Source organism: Dermacentor variabilis, chromosome 10, assembly GCF_050947875.1.
Source record: "Dermacentor variabilis isolate Ectoservices chromosome 10, ASM5094787v1, whole genome shotgun sequence".
In the NCBI taxonomy this organism is placed as follows: domain Eukaryota; kingdom Metazoa; phylum Arthropoda; class Arachnida; order Ixodida; family Ixodidae; genus Dermacentor; species Dermacentor variabilis.
The window spans coordinates 5711016-5732041 of record NC_134577.1 but is presented as its reverse complement, the minus strand read 5'-3'; the positions used below and the strand labels follow the sequence as shown (position 1 = coordinate 5732041).

Sequence of the window (21026 nt, the reverse complement as noted above, 5' to 3'; positions counted from 1 at the left end):
GTATGGTTCTTAATAACATGTGCTTATGTTTATCAAAGCTTTAGGAAACATCAGGACCACGAAATGCAGAATCTATGTGCTGATGTGAACTGCACATTGAACAGATGTACGGTTTACTTCCTGTACATACCCGAATTTCAGCTGGATAACATGCAGCGTAACCTTCAGGACCTGCAAGTCAGGTTTGAGACTTGGGCTGTGGTTTGTACTTTTTCAGGCAAGTACTAAAGACAACATGGTTTGGTCAGATTTTAAAAAAATATGTATGTATAGCATTCATTTATGAAATACTTATGGGTGGCTAAATAGCAGTGGCCAGAGAGGACATCTCATCTTAGAGTCATTCAGCCTGCCATGTGTCCCCTTGACATGAGGAAAGGTGCAATTGAAAATGCAAATGTTCCCAAGTTCAGTCTCCTGACCGCTGTTGTTGGCCACTGCAGGACCTTGCAATTCAGTCACCGCCTCTGCGTTTCACAGAACTTGAGCATCACTGTCCACAACAGCTCACCGCTTCTGCACGTACGCCCATTTCCCCTACTACTTATGGGACGGTTCTTTGCTGGCCACCCCGTCTCTTCCATAGCCATGGCTTCTCCCTGCATACTCCTTGGCTATCGTAGTGGCTTTCCACGTAGGGTGGCTGCCCCATACATTCACAAGCACTGTACAACAAAGAGTACTACATGATATGCAAGTTTTCCAAACAGCCACAATGGTTGAAGCATGTAAAGCTCAACATTGCACATATAGTGCAACACATCCGACTTCACATGGTGCCTTACAGGCTGAAACGGAACAGTACTCGGACGAAGTGACTGCATCCTAGAGCAACCCAGGGGCTACAAGATATTCCGTAAAGGGAAGCGTTGGAATAATTTTGACCATTTAGGGTTGTGGTGCCAACCATCTTTACTAAATAAACCCTACACTACCCTTAATGGCCTTTGCTTTGACCTTGCACATCAAGTTCTCATTCTAATGCAAATAACTACATTATTCAACACAACAGGAATGTTGATAATAAATAAGAGGCTAATGACACAACTTATGGGGAAACATGAAATTAGAAAAAGCAACATTATCTAATAAGCAAAGCTTCTTGCAACATGTATCATTTATCAAGCAGTGTTATAGGCTAAAATTTTTGCATTTCAGAAACTGAGTTGGTTCTTGCTTCCACCAGCAAGGAAACTAGTCTTAAAAGCTGGAATATCTTCTGAGATAATGTCTTGAGAAGTACAGTGGCAGAAATTCACATGACCGCTTTTTGAGTAAGGTAACAAAGGAAGAGGTTCAGTAAGTGATTATTAGCTGTTTATTTTGAAAAACAAACATCCCATAAAAGCAGAATTACTTTAAACTAGTTCCTAAAACTGAAGCAAATGTTCTTGGTCAGTACATTTCCTTCCTATAGAGTATAATATTGATACATGCATATTGCATGTTTCTTGTGGACAATGCAAGCAGGCGCCCTGACGAAGACGACGAACGCTCCCTGGCTCTCGAGCTGTCGGCTGAACTGGTCAGCGCTGCATTATTCTTTCTAAATATGCTTTGTAAATAGTTTACAGTTGTTAATCCTTCGTTCGCGTAACATTTTGGTGGAGGGTGCCGTTCCTCGTCCTCGCCACGGAGCTCCGCAGCGGCCGCACCGTCTTGCTTTCCGCCATGGCTCCCGGTGACACCTCGTCTGCTTCTACTCCTGCGACCCCGCCGACAACGTACGTTACGGTTACCAACCCCCGCTATCCTGGCATATTCTCCGGCCAAGATAATGTCGATGTTGAGGACTGGCTCAACCTGTATGAGTGTATTAGCCAAAATAACCACTGGGACCCCACCATTATGCTAGCGAATGTCCTATTCTACTTGGGCAAACTCCTCGTCTCTGGTTCCGAACACACGAGGGCGAGATCTCTAGCTGAGATGCTTTCAAGGAGAAGCTCGGCGACCTCTTTGGCTGGCTGCTAGAAAAGAGCTTGCTACCCGAAGTCAGTCTTCTACTGAATCGTATGTCTCGTACATACAAGACGTGCTCGCTCTTTGCCGGAAAGTCGACGACAAAATGCCCGAGGGTGACAGAGTCGGCCACGTACTCAAAATCTGAAACACTACTCAATCAATTCATCACAAACTGTTCTGAAGATACCACCAAATTGGGAGTAATTGTGGCTGACATGAGCACTCATTTGCCGGTATACATGTTTTGTAAGTTTCATCAGGCTTCAAAACCAGTGCATCAGTCTCACTCATTTGTTTTCCAGGAAATTAATTACAAAACACTAAACACTTCCCAGCAAAAAATTAATATTGATTGGAGTTCGGTGCTTCTATGTCGGGACGCTAATGATGCATATGATAAACTCGTGCATATGACAGCTCCTTTAAATATAAAATAGTAAAGAAGTCAACTAGAATACGGAAACCGTGGCTTAATGATGAATGCCTTGGATGATCCCTGAGAAGGATTTACTGTATCATAAGTTTGTCAGAACAAGGAACCCTGATGATCTTGCAGGCTTTAGGAAATACAGGAACTGTGTTACAAAATTTGTACGCAATGCTAAAAAGCTGTATTACGAGAACCTATTTCAAGGGCTGAGTAATCGGAGCAGTCTATTATGGCGCAAGATAAAGAGCTCTTGCATTCTAATGTCTGCAATAAGGTTGACGTTGAACTTGTAGTTGAGCATACAATGCTAAGAGCCAAAGAATTAGAAAATGTGTACTGATTATTTCACCAGTCTGGAAAAAAAAGTACTCGTGACACAGCAGTAACCAACTATTTAAGCACATGCAACGCATGTACGGCTTTTCTTAAACCTACAGATCCATATGAAGTTTACAGTCCAGTGTTGCCAGGTTTGGCTATATATAGCCAAATGGGGCTACAGAAAAAAGAAATTTGATGTCGAGTTGGGCAGGCTGGCTATATGTCTGTCTTTGGGCTACTGAAAATCTGCTACTTGGCATTGTTTCGGCTATAAGGGGCGCCCTAATCCACGATCCAGAGGTAGATTTCATCAAGTAGAAACAAATCTTAAAGGCTATGTTTTATCTGGCTGAATCGGCAGCGTGGCTGTGCATGTGTGCCTGTGCTAAATGGCTCACCCTCCGCTCCTGCGCCATTCTGAGAGCCGATGGCTTCGATCTTTGATGCACTTAAATTTACACCGCGCTTTACCGTGCAAACATTTGCTCCTACAACATCGTCTCATCTTCGTCTTATCCCGGCATCTGATCACCGGGCATCGGGATGAGCCCGGGAGTAGAGGGTGTTTCACAGTACACTGTACGAACATGGCTATGCTCAGAAACAGAGAGCAATAAAATAGGGTTGGGCGATCGTGGCGCCGGCATGAAAGAAGGGAAGCACTGGTAAATGACACGATCCAATGTGTTCATGGCCAAGGCTTCTGGTTGAAGTCACGCGCCAGGCACACCTTTTGACCTACTCCACGTTTCTCATATGGTTAGCTCTGCTGCAATTTTCCTTTATGTGCGAGATGAACTTTAACATGATACCGTCAAGGGCCCCGTGTCACAGAAAATACGCAGGCTCTTCGGCTGGCACATAGGCATTACTGAACTAATTGCATTTCTAAAAAAATTATTCAGAAAATTCGTAAAGCAGGACTTACACACAACCTACAGACATGATAGCGTCGGACTGTAATTTGAATATACCAGAAAACATCATTCTGTTACGCGGTAACTCAAACGCAAACCCCTTTTCCAGCTGCCGTTTGAGGTCTGTCTTAGTGGGAGCGGCGCGCCCCACTCGGTTCCCTGCACCACCATGCAGATTCGCGGCGGCGCCAGCTGTGCGGGGGGAATGAAAAAAAAGAACCAGAAAGCTCGCCTTCGTGCATAGCGTTCGCTGCCAGCGTTGCAGGTAAACATTACGTTTACATAATCTGCATTCACCGGGAAGCGTGAGAAGCAGTCACGGATATTTGAATGCTATTGCATTGCACTTTTAAAGGCGAAGCTTAAAGGCACTGAGAACTAATTTTCATGGCACCTATTTTTTAATGCATTGGAAAGGTTAACAGTCAGAGTGTATAATCATGAACTGGTAACGTGGAAAACGTCATGGAACATTTTTCATCAGAATTTTTCTATCTGCAGTGAGGATGCAGTCGTTTACTGGAAGCATGCTGAAAGTGGTGATACGTGAGCAAGATAGCGGTTATACGCCGGCATTAGTGGAAGGCAGATGACAAGTGTGCCTGTAGCTGTGAGAAACTATTATATTGTCTATGGAGTCGACGTTGCTGCAATTCATGTTTTCCGAAGTGTTAAAGTATTTCTGCGATAATAGCTATGTGCTTTCGTTGTTTTCTGTCCAACTGCTTTGATATTTAACCAGTCAAAACAAAACCAATTGGATCGAAAACGAAACAATACTTTTACACATGATACGCAGTTCAGCATGTTGCCGTAGCCATGCGTGCGCTTTTGATTTCCGAAGCGTAGAATAAAGCGCAAGTGTATATTATTATATAGCAACTTCAGTTCTAAGCAACAATTATGTTGTACTTAATACCAGTCGACCTACGTACAGTAATCTCAGACTACATACGAAGTGCCAAGATTTCACTGCCAGGTCTCGCCTCTTACTGGCTTTTGAGACTTTCTTTGCCAATTTAAAATTATAATCCCTACTTCAATGGCGAACAGCGTGCTGGATTCTATCTCTATAAATCATGGTCATTTCATTTCTGTCAACGTCTCGCAACACATTCTGGCCAGTTGTCAGTCCCTTTAAGCTTCCTCCAAGGTTTTGTTCGTGTTTACTTTCGAAATTCATTTCGATAGGTTCGCCCTCTGCAGCGATTCGCTGGAACTTTAGTTTCCGATGCCAACCAAGCAGTGTTCTGTGTGCAAGCATGATGTCACTGTTGTGGTTGTCAAAGGCCAACTGTCACGGCATCACAGACTTTTTGTAATGACGGGCTGTGCAAAAAAAGATTACCGCAGTCGTATGTGAAAATGTGCAAATAAAAATGGCTATATTGGCTACAAATTTGTTTTGCTCTTTTTGTGTTTGGCTACATTTGGGCTACCATTCCTATAGCTTTGGGCCATGCCGCCTTGTCCGACCTGGCAACACTGGTTTACACGATATTCGTGTCATTAAAAAATAGTAAATCCCGTGATGTGAATGGGCAAATAAGACCTGTTAAGTTTGTGCTGGATCTCTTGCTACGAGTACTTACTCATATTTTTAACCTATCACTGTCAACTGAATTTTTCCTGAAAAAGAATGCAACACGCGAAAGTTAGTCTTATTCAAGTCCGGTGACAAAAATATGCTGTCGAATTACAGGTCAGCCTCAGTACTGCCTGTCCTATCCAAGGGACTAGAAAAAGTTATTTGTAAAAGATTAGTCATTTTGTGATAAATATTCCATCACATCAAATAAACAGTTTGGGTTCTGTGCGGGAATGTCAACTGAATTGGCTATGCTAACCCAAAAAGAGTTCAACTTTAAATGGTTTTGAAATTAAGGAATTAACGCTAGGAATTTCTGTGGACTATTCTAAAGCTTTCATAATGGGAACAGTGCGAACAAGACGACGACAGAATGATAGGACACAGGACGAAAGTCGTCCTGTGCCCTTTCATTCCATTGTCGTCTTGTTCGCGCTGTTCCCATTATGAATGTATACCAAATCCCCCAACTTTCCACTTTAATACTCTAAAGCATTTGAGAGGCTAAATCATCAGTCCTTGCTTACTAAACTAGAGCGTTATGTGTTTTGGGGCATTTCTCTGAAGCTTCTACAAGCTTATCTTAATCACAGAAAACAACTCGTTCCAATTTCATCAGAAGACTCGCGTCTTCGGGAAATTACACAGGGCATTCCCTAGGGAAGTAAACTAGGGCCAGGATCGTTTAATATATATGTTAACGACACCGTCAACATTTCTAATGACGCGAACTTCATAATTTATGCGGACGACTCCAGCCTCTTTTTTCAGTCTTGTAATATCGGCAATCTCTCGTTGGCAAATATCATACTGAAACAATTGGCTGACTGGAGCAAGGTCAATGCTCTCAAATTAAATACAACAAAAACAAAAGCTGTTATTTTTGCACCTCCACAAAAGCATCTGAGTGAAGACGTACTGTTACAGGTTAGCTCTGAATTAATTGAACTTGTCCCTAACGTCAAAACTTTGGGTGTTATATTTAATCAAAAATAATGTGGAATGAACATGTGGAACTTATTGCATCTCGTTTAGCCAAAGCTTGCGGCATGCTTTGTAGACTCCGTGAGACAACACTATCTAAAGTTGAGCTGATCCTCTATAATGCACTATTCTCATCTCATTTAATGTATTGCCACCTTGTGTGGGGTACCACATCAAAGCAAAATATCAGCAAATTATTACTGCTACAAAAGAAGGCTGTTCGTCATATCGCAAATGTGCCATTCGACGCACATACATCTGAACTATTTTCGAAGTTTCATATAATTTGTCTAGCAAGTTTATATGAAGTTAACCTTGCCGTAAAATACCAGAGGTACGTATAACAATGAAGTGTTCATGGGATTGTGAAACCTAACAGAGCCAACAGATATAGGTATCCCATAACATTAGGGAAAGAAAGAGATCGCTGCTACTACCCTCCCGTACGAATTATGGATCAAATCGCTTAACCAATCGCGTCCCATTCCTATTAAATAAGCTACATGAAAACGGTGTCGAGATAACTGACATTACTGGGAAAACAATATGAGACTTCCCAATTCAAATTAATTATTTTATAATGTTCCTTTGGCTAGGGGAAGTCACTACTTACCTCCTTTAATTAAGTAGTTTCACGTTCTGATAATATTTTCACATATAGGATGTAACCTGCAAGACATTTATAGACAGCTTTATTTGCTGTCTGTGTTTTCGTATGTTAATAGAATGTAATATGATACATTCTTCAGCAATTGAAAATAATTATGTATATCTGTTATATACTATATATTCATATATGTCATTTGTACTGACTAAACACACCGCTTTGTAACACTGATTGTACATTTCACCTTACATATTTTCACTTATACATTGTCATTGATTGTACATTGCACACACTAAAGTGTACAAACTGTATTTTATTATGTCCCCGTTGTCATGAATATGGGCAAGAGCCTTGTCAAGCTGCAAAAAAAGCAGCTTTTAGTTCTTGTCCCAGCGTTCATTTTTTATAAATATGAATGCAAAATAAAGATTGATTGATTCCTTGTACAAAGGTAAAACACTTCCGTTAGCCGCAAAACTTGTGTTTCTACAGGATAAATGTCACTCCTGGTTGGACAAAGTTATACATGAGGATCATCTGCCCCTGTTATCCTGAAAATTCTCGAGTAGGTCAACCAAAAACATGTTTTGCACATACATATTGGTTGAACGTCGTATTCTCATTTTCAGCACGTACAATTCGCCAGATTTCGTAGGTTTTCAGAGTTTCCAAGGGTTTATTTACAAGGGCATTAAAAAATGCCAGGGCAGGACAAAACACCCTACACTTAAAAAAACAAATTTTGGCAGCCTTATGGCCCTACCAAGTTGCAAACATGCCAAAAGTACCCTACTGTAGAGTAATTACTCTATGGTTTCCAACACTGATTTAGGGTTCCTTAATGTGCACCCAAATTTGGTAAATGAGCGTTTTTGCATTTCTCTTTGCAACATACTGATACCATCGCAGTCAGGCATCGAACCTGCAACATTTTGCTTGGCCATAGGATGTCATAGTCAGTGTGGTAGATGCAGCAGCAGAATAAAAATAGCAGCACTTGCTTTTAGTATAAAGGCAGAAGACTTGTTTATGCTGAGGCCATTCACCCAGACTCATGAGCAGCAGCCTATTGGTAACATCAAAAGCTATGTAATCCCTGCAATCTGCCAGTACTATATTTCAGTGCTGAAACTCATAGGGCAACATAGCAACTTTGCAAGAATCTAGAATCTGTGGAATGAACAAAGTAAAGGAGAGTGACAAGAGTAACATTACAGAAGGAATGACAGCAGGATGGATAGATGACACTAACTTTATTTAAAGGAAACAAGTGGAGTTGGGCAGGTCATGTGATGTGTAGAACTGGTGGCATATGAGAGGGGCACCAAAGGCAGGGAAATGCAGTTAAGTGTGGGTGTTTTTCTCTCCCCTGGTTTTTACGATTTGCTTTAAGTGGCAATTACTTGACCTCACAGCTCTAGCTGGTTTTTTGCCTTTAACACATACTGCTTTCAATGCATGTGCCTATGTTGCAGTTCTTGTTGCATGACAATATGGATGTTCTTGGGCAATGCTATCTGTATATACTATGCTATAACATATGACCAGTAAAACATTAATGAATAGATTGTGGGCTTCTCATCCGTGCTCTTGGACAAAGGAACGACAACACAGTAGCGCAAACAATCACAAGGGAATTTATTGCACCTTTCATGGATCAATGCCTGCTAGCCGAGCTGCTATCCATAAAACATGCCGATGGGCACGCGACAAATCTAGGAAGTCCGACTCACCGCGACCGGAAAGCGAGCGAATATGTTCGCCCCATGCTGGATCCCAACGCCTGGTCGTTCACGCGTACGGTCACGCGAACGGTGGCAAGTTCCAACGAGGCCTCGTGAGACAGTCTTACAGAAGCATGGATCGGCGCACGTGTGGAGCGTCCGCGCCACTCTCCGGCCCCGAACCAAAGAGGAAGAGCTTTCTCCTTTTTTGCGGCCAAGTAACCCCGCTGGTAGGCGGCGTTAGCAGCGCAGCACTTGCACCATCTCTCACACTGCGCTTCAACCATACTGACCGCCGCGGGCCCCAGGCCACGTGGCGAAGCCGCATTGCAGGAGACGGGAGCTATGCGGGAAAACAAGATATCAGGGGACGCGTGAGAGTCGTGCATACCCACAAGATTTAGGCTCAAACGTTTTTACAACAGTCGCGTGATGTGTCGGTATATTCAGCCTTTCTCCAGGGGGACTGTGACTGCAAGGAAGATGTTTCTCCTCTGCAACTTTTATTTCATGTCAGACAAACCCCACCTGAATCATGCTTGTTCTGGTATATGAAGCAATTCAGAAGAAATGTGAGCTGTCTTTTAGGGTATACTATGCACTGTTGGATACGGACACTTCTCCTGGCATCACTGAAGTTTCCCGACCACATCCAATCGCCGGGGCGCGTCTACCACGTTACCGGACCCATCAGACAGGTTGGCGACCCCCACCTCATGCGCCGCATGTCGAGCTATTGTCTCCCCCCCTGCTTGACTCTTCCCAAAAGTGCAACGGGAGGCTGGCATGGTCCCAGGTAGTTGATCTTGGTCCCAAGCAAAGCTGTTTTGCGGCTCAGGAAAGTCGTTCAAGAACAACCCGTCTCTTCGAGCTGAACGCTTCCAGGCGAGGAGGCAACGCCGGAGGCAAGTCAACCCTCGGACAATGGAGCCCTTGAAGCGTCTTCATTGGCCGAATGTGACGGCACTTGCCTGGGCACCTACCATTGGAGGAAAATGTTCACACCTGAGCTGGCTCGACGATTGGCCGAAAATGACGTGACCTCGAGAGACCGAAGGGGTTAAAAGCGAGAGACAGGGAGAAAAGTTTTTCGTTCTTCTTGCCATGGGGCCGCTACGTCTGGTTCGCTGCCGGCCGTCGACGACTTTATGATTGTTCATTACTTTGTGTTATTACTGTAAATAATATAAATAAACCTTCAGTTCTCAGGGCCCTCCTCAACGTCGGCCAACTCCTGCACTCAACGGCAAGATATAATAGCACATAGCCCAGCCGTAAGTACTCTGACAATGGCTCAGAGATCTCTATAGCTGGTACTTTACCTTTCCAGGCCTGCTGTTGCAACCCTGCTGCTGTACACATTATATACACACTCAGTAAAAAGTTTATTTCAGCTTATGCCTTAACAGCGACGATGTAGATGCCAGGTTTCTAGAAAAATCTGAGGACGCATACCTGACGCTATGAACTTAATTTTATAAATGCTCTCACATTCAATGAAAGAGACTGTTCTAAGATCCAACCTATGTCACCTCATCATCAGGCCACACTTCCATATGGATAAGAGTTTATGTTCAAAGTAAGGTTAAATGGCACTTAACTCATGTGTTCTTGAATCAAAGTTAAACAACGTAAACATAACAGCAATCCAGTTAAGTGGAACTACACTCAAAGGTCCCTGTACTTGCAGGCCTGTTTCTGGTGACGTCTCAGGTTGTCCACCCTGTAGAAGGCAGAGCCACAGTCCTTGCACTCATACTTTCGGTCGCCACCATGAATGAGGGCGTGTCGCTTGAGGTCTTTGAATGACACAAACGCCTTGGTGCAGATATCACAGATGTGGTCCTTTGGGATGTCACCATGGCAGGAGCGCCAATGGGACTTTAGGCTTTTTTCTGTCTTAAAGACCTTTGGACAACTGCTGGAAAAAAACAATGGAGGGAGAGGGGATGTTCAGGTGATTTGTGATGTAAATTAAGGTTTCTTGGTTCAGGTGCCATCAAGACTATAATGCCCCACAATGTTTGTGCTGAAGGTTTCACTGGCACTTCAGCTAGATACTTTGGGAAATTTCAATGCATGTTCTGGGCGCTACATTAGCACACATATTCAATAAGCAAAGAGGCCAACATGATGCTAGAGTAGCACACATGTTCAGTAAGCAAAGAGGGCAACATGATGCACCATGCATTAGCACACAGACTGACCTTTCACTACTTGCATGCTTGATCTCGGCTATCAAGGAATTACAGGTTTGTTCAGCTATTACAAGTAGAGGAAAGCGAGAAATGCATGCAGAATTCGGAAAGGCAATTTGGTGAACAGGATAGCAGACTTGAAGTGGATTACATGCCGTTCTTCCTGGCTTAGAACACAAATTCAAGGATAGCTATATGATACAGAAAAGCTGTCATTTTCAACTATGTCTGGTATTACTTCTGAACCAATGGTGCTGCACGATGCTATACTTATGAGTAAAGCCATTTCAGCAGGAGCACTTATTCACAAAGATATTTTCGTAACATCATTAAGAATTACTATCCTACTTTTCATTATTGACACTAACAGTGAGTGACACACTTCAAGTGAAACAAAACATGTCCCTCAATTGAAGTCATAGCGCTGGATTGACACAGACAGGAAAGACGATAGGATGTGCGCTATCAACCGAATTTTAGTTCAGAAAAGCATGGTACTTATACCGGCCAAACGAGTTGAAATCATCGCATGCGCAACCCAACATTTTCCAGATAGGCAGTTTCCTTTCTGCTTAGAGTAATCGATGAAGCGCTGCGGCAGTTAGCACCTTCTTTTGCAATCAAGCTTGCTTCTACAATTTCCTGCATACATTTATCTGTATTACTAAACACGACTAAACAATCCTTAAACAGTGGTTTACAACTGCAATAATCATAATGCACAGAGACATGTCTATCTCGATAACAGTAGAATTTGTGCTTGTGTTCCCTTAATCTGCCATTGAACCATCTGCCTGTCTGCCCTATGTACACTTTGTCGCACAAGAAAGGGAAGCAATATACAACACCTTGTGCGTAGTGCACAAACAGCGGCCTATGGTTCTTCGCACATCCTCGGCGCGTCTTTCTCAACGGATCGGTGGCCTTACATATGCTTGATAGCTTTTGTGGAGCTGAAAATATGATGTCCACTTCCACTTTTCGGGACACTTTCTTTAAATCATTGTATGCATGTACAGTACAACCACCTTCTTTCTCCTTTCCTGGCTGCGCTTGCACTTACCACCCGGTTCCCTTAATTTTTTTCAGTGCATTTTCCGTTACTGATAAAAGTATGTGGATAGGGCCAGCCTGCTTCCCGTAGCCACTTTTTCTGTCTAAAAAAACTCCCAGCATGATTTGCGGAGCACATTGACAAAACATGTTTGCGGTTGCTCGCTTCACCAGCTTCAAATGTGACGAGGCACGTGGAAGCAGAATCTTTGTTTCCCTAGGGTGATATTCCCAACAGCAATAACTGGCGGTCAGATTTAGTTTGATATCTAAAAACTGGATAGCATTATTGTTGGGTAGCTCATGTATAATAACCAGATTGTCAACACATTCATTGAACACAGCAACCACGTCATTGACTGTTTCATTGTTATTTGAATTGAAATCATACATGAGGTAGTTGTCCACATATCTAAACAAACCAACTAGCCCAAAAATCCGCACTCCTGGAAAACATGCCCATCTGAAAAAAAGCATTACAAAAGCTGCCTAATATGGTAAATGCATAACAGTGTGAAACCAAGTGTTTTATGGGAAAATCTCTACTGCCTGTTTCTTTAATTAAAATAGATTTGTTGCAAAATTTTTAATTCCTTATTTTTAATGTTACTTTATACTCATATTTATTCAAAATAATAAGCCTAATTAAAAGTGTGGGACAGATTGGCAACTACTTCAGGGAGGAACACAATGTCCACCTGTGTCAAAGAAGAGGAATAAGAAGGACACAGAAAGGTAACACAGAACAAAATAATAGGTATCGAAAATGGATGAGGACACCAGCAACTTCACTAAAAGTGTTGGACAAACACTTGACATAAGCAAAAGCAAACTATCGCAAGGAACCCAAACGTGCAACAGTCATCAGACTGAATTAAAGAATGAATATACAGCGAACACTCACTCGAGTGAACTTGAAGGGACCCAAATAAATAGTTCACTTAACTGAAAGTTCACTAAGCTGAATATTAACAAGAATAGGGAACAGCATAGGGCACAGCAGACATCGAGTCAAAAGTGTGAAATGAAATTTACGGAGTTATTTATATCAATATATACGAAGTGCGTAACAGTTAAGTTGCTGCCCATCTCATAACAAAAAAATAATCTGTAATTTTCATTAGTACTGGTGCTCTTAAAGCGCAACAAGTAACAAAGCTGTCCAAAGAGCCTATGTTTTTGTACACTTCCTCTGGCACAGCTTGTTGCTGAGACACGAAGTCTCCCAACTTGCCAAGGCATCCTACAGCCTCGGCTAGAATTACAGGATTTGAATCTGCCTTTGCCATTGCATCTTCCTCGTTGCACCCTTCTACTTTGAGACTAACACTGGAAAAAATTTCCAGATATGATAATTCAGCACGGATAACCAGCTCACTGTCGTACTGCACATAGCCCCCGCTGCAGCGGCGATTTGGGGGCGGCGGGCATCGGGTATGCGCCAGCGCTGCAGAGTGCAAAACGTCGTTGAACTGATTTCAAAAAGGAGCCCGGGCCCAATGATCAAGTTCGCTCAACTGAAATATTCACTATTCAGAAATTTGTTTAACAGAAAGATTTTTGCACTGAATGCACAGAAAAACTGCCAGGGTTTTATAAAAGTTCGCTATTCTGAAATATTCGTTAAACCGACTTTCGTACAACTGGGAGTTTACTGTATAAGTTATAGAAATGTACCAAACAGCCAGTTCACAAGTAAAAAACAGTTCAAATATCTTAACTCTCAAATGATGAGAATGTTCCAAAAAATTTTATCAATGCAGTGTGCGTCATAGGACTTGTTCTGGAACTGCACATTTTGTCACAAAGTGAATAAACTGAGCAGACATCTGCTGTTAACATACCTGCACGTAAATGACTGCAGGCCAGGTATGTGTGCCTGCTTGAAGTGTGCGTCCAGGTAGCGCTTCACAACAAAGGTCTGACCACAGGTGCTGCACTGAAAGTTCTTCTCACTACAGTGCACTGCTTGACAGTGCTCCTTAAGGGCATACTTGCGTTTGAACGCTATACCTGCATATAATAAAAAAAATGTATCCATACATATCACACTGAAACACAGCCTTAGTTAGCTTAAATTGCGATTCCGCATGCTTGCTAGCTCTTTTCAAAAATTGAGTGCACACTTTCTTTTCTTCGAAGAATTTTATTTCTTTTTTGTGTGTGTGGTTGTTTGTGACAATAATAAATTTTTAGGAAGATATATAATTTACAGTAAGATATTGTGGCCAGCTTCCTTATACTCATCAGTAGTAAATTAACAAGTTCTGTATCTGTGAATCATGTAAAACATTAGTGTGCTTAGGGAGCACCATACTTAATGTCTGCCTAAGGCATAAGGAACTGTGTTCAAAATGAATCACTGTAAGAATGGCAAAACCAGTTTTCTGCTATAGGAATACCGTAACTCTTTCTGTACCGTGCCCATTGGACATCGTTAGCCTGCTAACAATGATTTGAAATGCCACTTTCGAGACCTCGCACGCTGCTCATGGACACACTGCTCTATCAGACCAGAGGAGGAGCACTATATTATTGTTTTCTAAGCAGTTCGCTTTTTCCCCCAGGCAGTGATTTCTGAATGCACTCCGAAGAGTTGCGATCGTCAAACTGGAAAGCAAAAACGGCCGCCTCCAGGAGCAGCCTGAAAAGTGCATTCATTCTGCGTTTTGTTTATTACATAAAATACTGAGTGCAGTACCGTATTTACTCGCATAATGATCGCACTCGCGTAATAATCGCACCCCTGAATTATGTCATCAAAAATCGATTTTTTTTATTTCCTGTGTAATGATTGCACCCCGAACTTGGCGCAGCGATATGTCGTGTGCCAAGTCTAGCTAATATTGATCGCGCTTACCATCTGTCGAATGCTACGCGAACGACTCTTCAAGACAAACCAAGCGGTCTGCATGCACCAAACATTCTTAAGTAGATGCCTCATTTCATTACTTTAATCACTTTCCGCACTTCCATGACTAAAAAAAAGCTGCAACCAAGCTTGCCTTTATTACGTGTAGGCTTTATAATGGTTGTCGTCAACAACAACAAAAAAGGCGCCTTTCAATTCTTCTCATCTGCCCTCGTGGGCACGCAACAAATCGTGAGAGGCAACGATAGTAGCCACGTTTACACTGATACGTTAAAAGTGTACTCTATTAATACGCCGACGCTTGTAACACAGCTAAGATATTCACCCAGCCTTAGCGGAAACGTGCCGCATTAGGATAGTAGTGAAGACAGATGCCACAGTTTCCGCAGCATGCCGGCCCTGTGTTTCTATGTCACTGGCAGCTAAGTGCGCCCATTTGTTTCTGTCCCCTCAAAGTATGGCTATGTTATTGCATCAAACTTGCCGATATTAACGATAGTATTCATTACTGATACGGAAGAAATTGTTTCAATGCACGTAATGTGCTCATGAGAAGAAGAAAAAAATCACATTCGGTGCGTTTGGCTTGCTCCACAGGCCACCATTCTTGTTTTGGGGTCCCGCGGCAAACGCGGGCCGAAATTTTTTTTTTTATTTTCGCGGGAAATTTAACTCGCATAATGATCGCACCTCTGATTTCGCGTCAACTTTCCTGACAAGAAAGTGCGATCATTATGCGAGTAAATACGGTATTTTCTTCACAAAAAACAATGTGGCATAACCTACAAGAACACCTATTTTCCCTATGGTAGGGAAAGAGTTAAGTACACAAACAGAAAATTATCAAAAGTCAGATTACTTACAAATTGCACAGTAAATGACAGGACAAAGTGCCAGACTTTCAACTTTATTAAGGGAAATATCAGCAAACGCAGTACTATAAGCAAACATATCACCTGCAGTACTTATTACACACAAAATAAGCATAGAGAATGCAAAACATGTAGCAGAACCAGCAAGATATATTGGCACTTCGGCCGAACATGAGATCATCCTTCAAACATCATTGCCCTGCAAGAATACCTTGTGGAATTATGGCATGCTTTCAGCTGCAATCATGCGGTTTTGCCGATTTTGCTGCATATCCTGCACTCTTGATTCGAAAATTAGAACAGCACTAACACATGCATCCACAAAGGAACAAGAATGAGACACAAGCATGTAAGCACACCCTCTGTATCACTATTTGCTGCAGAGCTTCAATTTTTAGAAGCGACCGCTTACTGATTTGATTGACTGTTAGTATCCCTTGCCTTTTTCTAGTTTTTGTATTTTCTGTGTCCGTTTCCGTTGATTGCCGGCACGTACGTTCATCAATGTGCAATGTCATTTTTTCCCGGTTGTATTGCTCCCTTCCACTTCACATCTGCCTTTCGCCTTATACAAGGTATCCGTCTTCCGTCAATAAAATTTAGTCGACAGTACAGCGCTTGTGTCTCGTCCTTGTTCCTTTGTGGATGCATGTGTTAGTGCTGTTATAATTTTCAAATCAAGTATGCACCTACTCACCCAGAAAGAAGTTTTAATGAATCTTGCATTCTCTAGGCGTGCCTTGTATGTAATAAATGGCACCTGCAATATGGTTGCTTACCTGTGCATTTGATGGTATTTCCATTAATAATATTGATGGTCTTTTGCTACATAGTATAAGGTCACAGTTTCGACAGCTGGCTGACTTGAATGGGGACAGAATACAAAAACACCCCTGTACCAAGCTTTGGGTCCACATTAGAAGAGTACTGACAGAAAATGTGTTTCATTTTTTATTGCTTTCTTGGATAGCCATCGATCCAGTAATTGCACTGTAGAGCCTCAATTCCCTGACATCGCAACAAATAATAATGTTGCCTTTTAATGCCACCAGTTAAAATTGCATGCCAGGAGCAGCCCGGTGTCTGGCAAGAAAAAGGAGACTCATCACATCAGGCTTTCTCGCCGTTTCCCACCGACCGCCTTTTCTTCCCGGGACTTTGTTGCCGCTCCCCGCGCCTCTACGGCTCTGAACCAGTTCCAACACGGCTGCGCCTGCTGGGGCCATAGCTGCCTTGGCATGTTTTCTACACCATGAACCAAGAGCGCCAAGCGACCAGCTCTTCCGAGGCCCATGTTCTAAACGGGCGTGCAAAGGGCCTTCGGCCAATTCACCGCTCTGTTTCGATGGAGCATTTATCTACTGCAACGTCATTTTCCAACGAGCAGAAGACGCAATTGGCGACGGAGAACGCCGCCGCGCGTTCCTCAACAACAACGAAGATGCCCGAGGTGGATACCGTGGGAGTGGCCGCCGATGCCATCGTCGCCAATTTTTCCTCCCAAAAGCGAGAGGTGGACACTCCGACCGGGGAAAGGATGGAGGAAGATGCTGCCCCGAACATTTACGATGACAAAACTGACGATGACACAGGTGGCTGTTGGAAGACAGTCATACATAAGCGACGCATCCGTCAAACGCGCGCTAAGATGCAACCCTCTGAGAACATCTTTGGCATTCCGGACACCTCCCAGCCTACCGTACGCAAGCGCATTCGGAATCAGAACCTCGCTCAACTTCCTTTGCACGATGAAAGGATAATTCTGCGGCCTCACGGAGGACTTTGTCTCGATAAGTGGACGCGCCCAGAACTCGCCAGTGCTTTATGGAGTGCAGCCGGCTTGACCACCGAGGATCGTCAGGACATCATATTCCGACTGCGACCTCAGCAGAACTTGGCAATCATCAGCACACCCTAGTCACACGTCGCCGACGCATTGTACAAGGTGAGGGAGCTGAACCTTGGTCAGCAGGTCTATCCCATCACAACATACTTTGCGGCCCCAGACAACTCATGCAAGGGAATTGTTCCTGGCCTTTTGCCCGGTACACCGTCTATTACGGAGGGATTACGGAGCAAGTGAAATCATGTATAGAGTGCACTTTCGTACGCATGCAAGTTCCTAAGCTTAGCGGTAACAACGAAAGCGCGCTTTCCGACCAAGGCTCTCGGCCGCAACCTTCAAATGAGGGCACCCGGCGTCCGCATCCCTATGCACGACCGCCTGCTTCCTCTTGCGATGATGATGGCGCCGCATAACGCGGAGCAACTAGTGGTGTGGCAGTGGAATTGTAGGGGATTCCGCTGAAAACGAGGTTCCCTACAGCAGTATATCGCCACATCCACGAACCCTCCCGATGTCATCCTCTTACAGGAAGTCAATTGCACCCCTTCTTTATCCAGCTACAGCGCGCTCTCAGGTGTCTCTCCTCTTGTGGGAGCCTTAGTTTCGAAACATGTTACATGTCGCATGCATACCACTAACGTTGACATTCCTCACCAAATATTGGAAATAATTACGCAAGGTAAACGCAGCGAGAGTCTGTTTATACTCAATGCATACAGTTCCCTCCGTTCGTGAATGCACTGTTTTCAGCACCTACTAACAGAATTTGGTAGGTTTGGACGGGTTTGTGTGGTGGCCGGCGACTTTAACGCTCCGCATACTGCATGAGGTTACGTTAAATCACAGGCTAAAGGGACCCGCTTATGGAATGCCATCTGTAACATGAGATACACACTGCTTACCGACCCAGAGCACCCCACTCGGATGGGAAACAGCGTATCTCGTGACACCTGCCCTGACCTTACCTTCGTGAGCAATACTGGCCCAGTCGTTGCGCATGGGCCTTTAGAGGAGCACCTTGGTAGAGGAGCACATTGTAGCGACCACCTTGTCATTACAGGGTGTGCGCAGGCCCGAGTGAAATGTTCGTATAACGGATTGGGCGAAATTCAGGGAACGTCGCCAGGACCCACTTGAGCGCCAAGGGTATGAACGTTGGCTTGACTCTCTCACACAAGATCTAGAGGCCACCACGAGCGCACTGCGCACCACAACCGAGACACCAGACATGGACCTGCATTTACTTCATCTTTGGAACGCCCGCAGAGGGTTGACACGACGATAGAAACGACACCGCCTCAACGGCAAACTTAGGAAACGTATAGATCAAATTACATGGGAATCTCGGGAGTATGCAGAGATCCTTACGAGGAATAACTGGCGAGGATTTTGCGATCGCCTCTCAGGCACATTGAGCACAGCAAAAACGTGGTCGATTCTTTGCTCACTCACAGATCCCACCACAACAAAGGGAAAAACATTTCAACAGCTGCACATCCTAAAGCACGAGTACAGGGACGATGTCTCGACACTCCTCAGAGAGCTAGAGAAGCATTTCATACCCACAGGCCCGCCGCCGCAGTACCCCGACTATCCTTATGTAGGCGAGGCGCACGAATTGTTCGATGCAGACATCACATCTGACGAGGTGCGGGTGGTCCTACAAGACCTATGCCGCAACATGGCACCGGGAGCCGACCACATCCGATTCGCCACCCTTCATAACCTCAGTGACGCGGATATTAACCACCTCACCCATATCTTCAATGATTGCTGGCGCAAGGGCATGCTTCCCCAAGCATGGAGACACGCCGACATCACACTGATCCCCAAACTGGGCAAGCCTGTTAAGGTTGAAGACTTACGACCCATCTCCCTAACATCCTGCATTGGTAAGCTCATGGAGCATGTACTCTTGCGGCGTCTGCAGCCCTTCCTCGAAGAAAAATCATTCTTTTCTAACTCTCAATTCAGATATCGGGCTCATCTGTCTGCCAAAGATGTGCTTTTACAATTGCGGGAGGAAGTCATAGGACCTCCATCGTCCACCCAAATGAGAGCACTCGTCACCTTAGACCTAAAAGGGGCATTCGATAATGTTGAACATGACCTCATCCTTCGCAATGTTGCACATTCACACTGTGGAATTCATATGTACAACTATATCCGCGCATTTCTTCGAGATCGCACAGCCACCGTAGGAATGGGACCGCATTGATCCGGTACGATTCGCCTTGTAGGACATGGGACACCCTAGGGCTCAGTTTTTTCCTCTACTCTATTCAATATCGCGCCTGCAGGGCTCCCCCGGCTACTCGACCAGATCCCTGATGTCGCCCACGCTATTTATGTGGACGACATTACTCTCTGGTCCACACGGGGTTCCGACGGAGCTATCCAGGACCCACTGCAGCAAGCAGGCGATACAGTTTCCGAGTACGCGAGAAAATGCGGCTTAGGATGTGCTCCGGAAAAGTCGGAGCTCATAATCATTCGCCCCCGGAGCCGTTCCTCTACTCCCCCTATCACTGTACACGTGAATGGCACACCGATACCACAGGTTAATCGTGCTCGTATCCTCGGCCTACACGTCCAAGCAGATGGCAGGTCAAACTACACTGTTTCCCTTCTATCCAGACAGATTGAGCAAATTCTGGCCATGATCCGGAGGGTCTCTAACAGGTGCTCGGGCCTTCGAGAAGAAGACCTGCTGCGCTTGGTGGAGGCATACGTAATCAGCCGCCTTACATACCATCTCCCATTTCAGCGGTTCACCCAAGCACAACAGCTTCGCATAGACGCAATAATTCGCAAAGCGACGAAGCTGGCCCATGGCCTCCCGAACTATACTTCCACACACCGTCTCCTTAACTTAGGGACACATAACACACTAGGCGAGCTGCTAGAGGCACATTAGGTCAGCCATCGCCAGCGCCTCCTACTCACTCCTACTGGCCACCATCTTCTCACATGGCTAGGATACTCTGTCCCACCCCTTGAGTGTGAATCCCGTCCAACGATCTTGTCGTCAGCGATACGCCAAGCACTAAGGTATGCACCCCGAGCATGACAAAGGGCGGCGCAAAGCCCGTGTACGATACATTGGCCGCATGCTTGCAAACGTCCAGGAAACACATACTTTATACACGGACACATCATGCACTCAAGAGGGCTATACCTCGGTAGTTTTGGATGGCACCGAATCCATGAGAGACTCTGCTGCAATGCGCGGAGCAAATGCCGCTTACGGAGAAATTCTCGGTGTTGCTCTTGCAATTCGATACGCCATCCGTGTTCCTGAGGAAGTGTATATATTGACGGACTCGCAACAGGCATGCTGGGCGTTCCTATCTGTTGTAGCGGGTGGCAGAGTGACGGAGACGATCCAAGAGCACGTACTGCGCTGTTTTATTTCAGTGACAGCGAACTATATATATAGATTGCTTGCCTATTACGTAACATAAAAAGAACAAATCAGGTTTGACACGTGTGGCACAGCACTTCATATCACTTCTCCCTTTCTTTTAAAACTGCAGTCCTTGCACGGGTCTTCGTTGTCGGGTAGACCTCCATAAGACTGGCAGACTTGGGGGACAGAAAGCCTGTTCGGCTGGGAGGGACGTTGGAGGTGCTGTCGAAGGAACAGGCG

The 21026-nt window shown here is 44.5% G+C and overlaps 1 protein-coding gene across 3 annotated transcripts in view; it reads right to left on the bottom strand.

The window, feature by feature from the left end:
• Positions 1-5714: 5714 nt before the first annotated feature.
• LOC142559773 (zinc finger Y-chromosomal protein-like) overlaps positions 5715-21026 on the bottom strand; it is a 29572-nt gene continuing 14260 nt past the window's right edge. The window contains exons 4-5 of one of the 3 annotated variants that reach the window (XM_075671413.1): positions 13632-13800; positions 5715-10454 (exon numbers count right to left, since the gene is read on the bottom strand). In XM_075671413.1, the coding sequence (XP_075527528.1) occupies positions 10205-10454; positions 13632-13800 (419 nt within the window). In that variant the 3' untranslated portion in view covers positions 5715-10204. Of the gene's footprint in view, positions 10458-13631; positions 13801-21026 lie in introns of all 3 variants that reach the window. The other 2 variants (XM_075671412.1, XM_075671414.1) reach the window with 2 other exon arrangements.